The following is an 8,695-nucleotide window of genomic DNA, read 5'->3' on the forward strand; positions in this document are numbered from 1 at the left end:
TGTTCACGGAGGTAAATGCATGCATGGACACACTGGGACTGAAATGGGACAGACTGGTAGGTGTCACAATGGACGATTGTCCAAATCCTACAGGGAAAAACGTTGGACTTTTGAAACGTATGCAAGATAAAATGACTGAAATTGACGCAGATCAGAAATTGGTATTTTTGCATTGTATTATACACCAACATGTTGTGCAAATCAGTGCTAAAAATTAACCATGTTATTGATGTTGTTACTAAAATAGTAAACTTCATCCGGGCACGGGCATTGAACCACAGACAATTTGTCGCACTTGTGGCGGAGCATGAGACTGAGCATAGTGACATTGTCTACCACACAGCTGTCAGATGGCTCAGCCTGGGCAAAGTGCTAAAGAGTTTGGGACCTGAAAGCAGAGATTCGAGAGTTTTGTGAGACGAAAGGCAAAGACATCCCAGAGCTCTCAGATGAGGACTGGATGGCAGATTTTGCATTTGCTGTTGATGTGACTGCACTGATGAATGAATTGAACACCAAACTGCAAGGCAAGGGCCTTTTTGTTCATGAAATGCACAGCCTGGTGAAGGCTTTCATGAGAAAGATGCAGTTTCTTTCAAGCCAACTGGAGAGCAACACTCTCACTCACATGCAAACCCTGAAAGAAGTCACACCATCAGCTGATCACTGCCGCAGGTACTCATCCATGTTAGGAGCATTGCATGGTGAGTTTTCAAGGCGATTTGAGGATCTCAGAACAATCGAGGATGAAATGCACATGATTTCCTCTCCCTTTACCTGCAGTGTGGATAATGCACCCAGTGATGTTCAGCTAGAACTCATTGACCTGCAGTCTGATGCACTACTGGCAGAGCACTTTAAGTCAGGATCTCTGCGGGATTTCTACTCTTCTCTCAAGGAGGAGAACTTTCCAAACATTAGAAGACATGCTCAGAAGATGTTGGTTCTCTTTGGCTCTACCTACATATGTGAACAAACATTTTCAATGATGAACTTTACGAAATCCAGGTATAGATCATCTCTCACTGATGATCATCTGTCAGCTGTGCTTCGCATCGCCACCTCAGACATTCAACCTGACTTTGATGCACTCATTAAAGCCCAGCAGAGACTAGATTTCTCTCACTGAACAAGAAAAAAGAAAACACGAAATGAGGTGGTTAATCAACAAATGTAGGCATGGAAAGACACCAACTAGCAGTGAACTTGGACACTTTTTTTCTCAAAATCACAGTTCAGTGATGTTCAGTGACAGTTCAATGCGATGTATCTTGCTTAATGTTTGGAGCACAAAGAAAATATTGTGATGTCTTTAGAATGCTAACAACCTTTACACAACTTTCCAACAGTATATGAAACTCAAAATGTGTTCTGGAGTGAATATGACTGAAAATGTTCACTAATATGAGTCACAAATGGTAAAAAATGTTCACATTTTGTTTACCATTGTTTTGGGAAATTTGATTGAATAAATGACATTTTTTGTAAGGCAACCTCACTTTTTCATTGCTCAACTATAACATATACTCTTACCAGCTTGTCAAAACAATGCTATTTATTGCTTTTTATAAAGAAATACAATTAATATTATGCAAAATTGAGTTCAGCCTTTTGGCCCGGCCCTCCACAATATTTTTGCTTCTCATGTGGCCCCATGGAAAAAATAATTGCCCACCCCTGATTTAGAGAGACAGAGCTCCTGCAGGAAACCCGACTTCTAAATCCCGAATTAAGTACTTACAACACATTTATCTTCTTAGGCTGCTCCGCCCTGTACAGGGGTGCAACATTCAATACTTTGTGATCCTATTGGTCATTTGGTGTGAATAGGTCAACCCCTGCCTGCGCTTGCTTGCTGATATGTGATCTAGACCAGATGTGTGTCTGTGTGCATGCGTGTGTGTGTGTCTCTCCGGCACCCTGATCTTGATCTTGAGGTGCACTGTTCAATGGGTGGCCTAAGTTGCAAATTTTCAAAATAAAAATAAATATTTCAAAGGCATGAAGTTTAGAAAAATTCTGAAGAGAAGCATAAATGTCCTTGAAGAGCTGAACATTTTGATACCTGAAATTATGCTGAAGTAGAATTTCCCCCATTCATTTCAATGGGGCATAATTTTCAAAATAAAGCTAAATATTTTCCATTTCACACGTGATGCAGCAGGTCAGTTCAGGTGAAATCTATTGTAGTAATTATTTTAAATGGTTTGTCATTTAAAGGTAAAACGCAGCTTTTATATCGCTCAGATGTGAAATTTCAGACCTCTCACTGCAGACCCCTCATACACTGGACACAATCTGTTTGAACTCTTCCCCTCTGGATGGCATTACAGGTCACAGTGCACCAAGACAACCAGGCACAAGGACAGTTTCTTCCCCTGGGCTGTCAGTCTGAGGAACATGTGACGCACAACAGTATGACTGGACAATAACCCTCAGTGCAATACCTGTAAATATACCTTGTACAGATTATACAGCTTCGTACAGGTCTCTATTTTTAAGTACTCTATTTGTATTCCTATTTATTTCATCTTACAATTGTTTACTGCCTGTTTATATTGCTTGGTTTGCCTGATAATCCTGGACTTTCAGCATACAGCAAAAGGTGAAGCAGCAGAAAGTTGTCATAGCTTTAAAACTAAAAGAATGACATTTCATAGTGAGTTGATAGTGGATAAGCATATCAACACTGCTGTGAAGTCAACCTTCTTCCAGATTTAGTTACTAAATCACCCCCCTCTCACCTTGAGATGGTTCACAGTGCTGTAGCTCCTTTCCTCATAAGTATAAGTAAATTAAATCATATAACCTAGTTTTGGCCTGTCCTCACTGGTTTTCAGAATGTTACAGACCTGACAGCTTTTTACTCATAGCTTAAGACATTCATTCATTCTTTCATTTACATTGATTTTTAATACATAATGCAGTGTCATACATTCTATTTAATCTAGGTCATGTGGCCAGACGCTGAGAAAGAAATTTGATGAGATAAGCCTCCCCCATTTCTGGTGCAAATATGTGATGTCTGAGGGTGCTTTCACACCTTAATTTGTTTGCTTTGGTCCGAATCAGTTGACGAGTTAGTAAACATGTAGCAATGTCTCCTTGGTTCGGTTTTGTTTCACACACAGAAAAATCCAAGTGCACCAAAACACGTCACGTAAAACTACGCGAGAACGTTCTCTCCGCTTATTGGTCAGATGTGTCTGCCGCGAGAAGAGAAAAAGTAAATAAAGGAAGAAAGTCCACGTTTCTGTGACGAGAGAGGACGGAGGTCAACATACGGGGATTGGGCCTCGTCCTGGTCATTTTGTATTACGTTACTTGCATTTACCACTTAAACCAAGTCGTACAGTTTGCCCACGATTCATCCTGGCGCATGTTTTGGGTGACAGGAAATAAAATCTACTCATAATCCAATGCCCTCAAATCATGTGGCTCATGGCCTTTGGTCCCGTTTTGGTTCGGTACGCGTTCTCACCAGGAGGACCGCACCAGAGTTTGCTAGATGATGCGGATCTAGACCACCTCATTTTGGGGGTCTCAGTGCAATTAAGCTGCTGTCTAGCAGAGCAAGTTCTCTGCGTTTGAAAGAACAGCCGTGTTGTCACCATATTGAAAAAGTCCCGCTCAACAATTGACAACAGAAAAAAAACTATGTCCTTTCAAAAAAAATCTCTTCACTGTGAGCAGCAGGAGGGTTCATAGGGTTTATAAAAAAAACTGTAAAAGATATCAAGATGATTGTTGCACCATTGGTAGGTGAACTTCTCGTGAGTTGAATATAGTTGAAATGGTGTTTCTAGCCCAAGGTATGCCGGAGATATTAAGGTTCAAACTTTTTCCCATTCATTTCCAATGGGAAAATTTTTGTGCAAAAAGCTAAATTTATTAAAAACTATAAATGTTACAAAAATTCTGAGGACAAGCACACATGTCCTTGAAAAGCTGGACATTTGGACACCTGAATGGCCTTTCTAAGTGAAAGTATTCTGGACTTATTACATGCCGAAAAACTGTGAAAGAAACCAGAATAGGATAACATAGTGTGTTTGCTTCACATCCACACAATAAAGAACAGGATAACATAGTGTGGATGCTTCACAGCATCCACACAATAAATAAAGAACAGGAGAGCATAGTGTGGATGCTTTACAGCATCCACACAAATATCTTCCTTCAACATCAGAACAAAGGATGAGCCTGAGATAGAGAGAGTGCGAGAGAGAGAGTGTGAGAGAGAGAGAGTGCGAGAGAGCGAGAGAGAGCTATGACTCATCCTTGGTCACAGAGTGAAGCAGAGGGTCGTAGTTTTTATGGAAAGTGGACCAAGCCGTCCTCACCCGGGCAGTAAGCTCTGTGAACATGTGAGCGTCAGTCAGCAGAGACAGCTCCTCCTGGGCACCAGATTTTCTGAATAGTTCACACAACAAATCCGCATTTATAAGGATAGCTCAGGTAAGATATATGGGTAAATATAGCACATTAAATGTCTCTGGATTAACTCTTATTCATTTCTTTTGTTTCAGTCCTAAGGATTGCAAATCCAGGGGGGTGTTGACAGAATCTTTAAGCTCTTAAACTATTTTGCAACTGTTTTGGCTCAGTTGTCAGTGTTAAAATCTCTTACAGAGAAGAGCCAAAATGACATCCCCTGTGAACACAAAATGTTGTCTTTACATACAAAGTGCAAAGCACTAAATCACATGTTCAGCACATGTTTTAATGTTTATTACTAAACACACAAATCATACCATCAGTGCAGTATGTGTTAGCAGATATTACTGCTTTTATAAGATTCATGTAGGATGTACTGTACTGTAGTAATGAATGTGTGTGTTTACATTTTCTTGCAAACAGCGTATTTTGTTGTACTTTTTGCAAGTACCCATGTTTTTACATGCATGGGTGCCACTGAGTGCAGCAGTCACATTGCTTTTTGTATAAATGTGCACAAATGTAGAGATGTGTACACTTCTCCTTTTGTCAGTTTCAGTCTGTCTGTGTGTGTCTGTGGGAGTGCAGTTGTTGTGGGTGCTGTTGTTGTCATGAGATATTCAGGTCCCTCATGCTCGGGGTGCATTGGTCACATGTTAACTCTAACAGTGGACTGTAGGTCTGCTAAGGAGAAAGAAAAGGGCCTTTTATAAGCCTTATATAAAATCATTCTCAGAGAGAAGGGCTTGATATGAAAACTGCTTAACAATCCAACCCAGTGTTGGATCTTAAGAAAACCATTTACCCATATAAAGTGCATGAGAGAAGGCACATGCATTGACCATAGAATTGATAAAGATACTGACATTTAACCTGTGACTATGCCCATATTTAAAAATGAAATTTATGGACACCAGCACATATACAGTGGCAGCCAGTGTTGCATTAAAACTCTGTATACTGTTAGGAAAGCATGGAAATGTAATGTAATTATAATAATGATTTTCTGCATGCCAAATATAGCTGAGTCACTTTTGGGGAAACAAAATAGATATGGGTCACATTATCTTTCCACATAGTGCATCATGATTCACTCACTAACTACAGTTATCACCATTTGCATGCTAGAGGAACCAAAGTAACATTTAAAATGTCAGGCCAGTTTCTTTCAGCTGAGAGTTTGTTTGAGGAAGTAATCCATGCTTTTACCTCATCTCGACTTGGTTATTGCAGTGCATTATATACAGGTATCAGCTAGTCCTCACGCTGTCGCCTTCAGCTTGTCCAGAGCACTACGGTCCTCTGACCAGATGCTCTTGGTCATCCCCAGACTAAAACTCAAAGGGACCGTGCTTTTGCGGTCCTGGCCCCCCCAGCTGTGGAACACTTTACCCCTCCTCATTACAACTGTCCCATCACTGGCAACTTTCACATCTCAATTAAAAACCTACTTTTTTCTCCTTGGCTTTTAATCCTCCTGGAGATATTCTTGTTATTGTTATTTAATTTTTTATGTATGTGTGAAGTTCTGTATGTTATTTGTATTTTTTTGTGGCATCAGTGTAGAATGTTTCTCCTGACCTTCAGGTGCCTACCAGTCTGCTTCAAGCTGGGAGTAGAGGATCTGTTTAGGAAGCTATGAGTATGGCATTCTTACTAAAAAGCCAGTCCATCTGAGTTTGTGGGATTGAAGTTATTTGCATCATCTTACACATTTTATTTTTACTAACTGATGTACAGTCTTGTGTAGGTTGTCCATGTCTCCACTTATAGAGTGGTAAGAACAGCTGTCTGCTAAACAAGCAGTTAAGTTCTTACTGACTGTGTCCTGGCTCGCAAGCACTCTACTACTGAGATTTGCAAAGGTCAGTGATGAATTTCTATGTGGATGTCTAGAGTAAAGGAGGCTGCCAAACTAGGGAGGTGGTCCACATTCTCAAGCCTGATGTCGTCACTGTGTAGTAGTGGTGGGGAAGCAGTGGCCTCTGGGAGAGCTGCTGTCTTTCATGGCCGGTACTGTAGATCCTCTTCTGAATGGGTGAAGACCTTGGACTTGCCCTTACTTCTGGTTACACCAAAGTGCCTACCATCAAAAATCATACAGCTACAGTTCCACTCTTGTTTTAACATCTGTAGCAGACAGTAGTGCCTTGTGTTCATTTGAACTGCCAGCTTAACGTTAGCCTGGTTACTCAAAACAGTGGATTTAGTGTTAAGGTAGTCTTTAGGAAAACCTAATGGAGATGCACCTCAGCCATTCATCTGGTCTATAAAGGTTACAGGCTCTTCACATCTGGCAATCTACTTCATAATGTGATGAGCCTGCCAAAATGAAACACTGAGCTTCTGACTGAATCCATGCAGTCACACTCACTTATACACACACACACACACACACACACACACACACACACACACAGCAGCTCAGCCCCATTTTGTATTTCTCTCTTCTTTCCTTTTTCCCTCGTCTTTCTTGCTCATCTACAGTACAAGCACACACTGCCCTCCCTTCCTGACTTGTGATAGGCTGTTTGCCGCTCTGAGCAGAGCTGTTTCAGCTACAGCTCGAGTTGGAAAAACTGGCCACAGATGCATGTGACATCTACTACCCACACAGTTCAGGACTCTCCTCCAGCTGTGTGCATGTGTTTGTGTGTGGGAAACCAGAGAAAAGAGGAAGTGTTTGAGATTTGTCTGGACCTCTGGAGCAGCCTGAGTCGATGACACTAATGGTGATGAAGAAGCAGCTGCTGTTGACGGACTGGGGGTGTTGTGTTGTCTACACTGGTCTTGGATACCATGAGTAATTTAATAGAATTGTGTTTTCTGGAGGGATTTACACTTCTGCCTGTGTATGTGTTTGAGCCAGGAAGGTGTTGAGATGAAGCATGTCAAACATGTTATAGGTAATGTTCACACACACACACACACACACACACACACACACACACACACACACACACACACACACTATAAAACCTATATTGACATATTTAGTGTGGCATCACTTCACTTCTCACAACTTCCTTAGTGTCTCTTTCTGTCACAGTCCTTTAAAAGCAGTTAAAATTATTTCTAGCAGTAGATGTACTGTGTAAATATTTAGACTTTATAATGTATACATACATTGTCTTATTCCTATGGACACATAGATCTGTTGCATGTCATACATCTGTCTGTCTGCCTGGTGGCATCTTTTTTCCATTTCACCAGCAGAGGGACTATAGCACAGCTACACTGCACACAGGGCCTTGTGTAGCATTGTATAGTATTGTGTAATAAATGTTTTTGTGCAGTATTGCCTGGGATAAATAAACAGACTTAATGAGGTTCAAGGAGAATACAAGTAAATAAACAAACATCTTAATATGCTACATAAAACAGAAAACACAAACAAAGAGACAATACAACCAAATACACAAAAGATGGGGGTCAGGCGACACCACATATTTGTTGCCATGGTTTGTGGATCATTGAAATATCAGTGTTATCTGGGGTGTTGGAAAATTAGCAAATGCTTTACAGTATGCCTGGCTGCTATGATTACAGGGGACGCACTGCGTAGGACATGCACAACTTAAAAGATGACATTGTGTTCATTAGGTGTGAATCAATATATATGTATTGATAATAAAAAACATTTTGATTAAGAAAGGTGAGTTTGATGGATTGCTAACATACTGGCGGACTTGCCAGGTCCGATGTCAGCAAGATTTTCCACTGAGGAAACGGATCTGCTCATCTGCAAGGTGAAGGCACATGATCACTGAAGGGGATGTGAGGTTACACACTGATTGGATAATTGCATGTAACGGCCAAAACACAGCACTGCTTCATGAGGAGATCAAGTACAGCCCTTTTACTGGTTGCAAGGAGCTTGAACCACCTTTCCTAGTCGTCAAATTAAACGTGGACACACCCAAACACCACTTGCACTAATACATCTTGATCAGACATTGTGGATCCTGAAAATGGGCCCCTTTGTCACACTGAGAATGTCCTAGCTTTTCGAGAGACCCTTGAGGGTTTCCAGCTTTCCTCACGGAACCATATGACAGCTATCTAGCTTGCAGCAAATGGTGGCAGTCCAAGACTTCTGCAGAAACCTGTGCATGTTACTCCCTCAATGTTAGAGTAAACTTAATGTCCAAATTAAGCATCATGGTTCCATTAACATGTTTACTGCTTATACAACAACTTCCTGCACCTGCCCTCTGCCTCTTCTGTTCACTGTCAGTTTCTACAAACACAGTTTCTG

General features: G+C 41.0%; 1 protein-coding gene across 5 annotated transcripts in view; it reads left to right on the forward strand.

Moving 5' to 3' along the window:
- LOC109952567 (probable guanine nucleotide exchange factor MCF2L2) overlaps positions 1-8,695 on the forward strand; it is a 64,499-nt gene that overhangs the window by 35,337 nt on the left and 20,467 nt on the right. The window contains exon 1 of one of the 5 annotated variants that reach the window (XM_020587718.1): positions 4,356-4,458. The exons of 3 other annotated variants lie outside the window; for them this stretch is intronic. Coding sequence is in view for 1 of the 2 variants with exons in the window: in XM_020587716.1 (XP_020443372.1) it covers positions 7,292-7,343 (52 nt within the window). In the remaining variant the exon portion in view is untranslated. Of the gene's footprint in view, positions 1-4,355; positions 4,459-7,108; positions 7,344-8,695 lie in introns of those variants that run through there. One more of the 5 variants, XM_020587716.1, reaches the window with a different exon arrangement.

Source organism: Monopterus albus, unplaced genomic scaffold (assembly GCF_001952655.1).
Source record: "Monopterus albus unplaced genomic scaffold, M_albus_1.0 scaffold475.1, whole genome shotgun sequence".
Classification (NCBI taxonomy): Eukaryota; Metazoa; Chordata; class Actinopteri; order Synbranchiformes; family Synbranchidae; genus Monopterus; species Monopterus albus.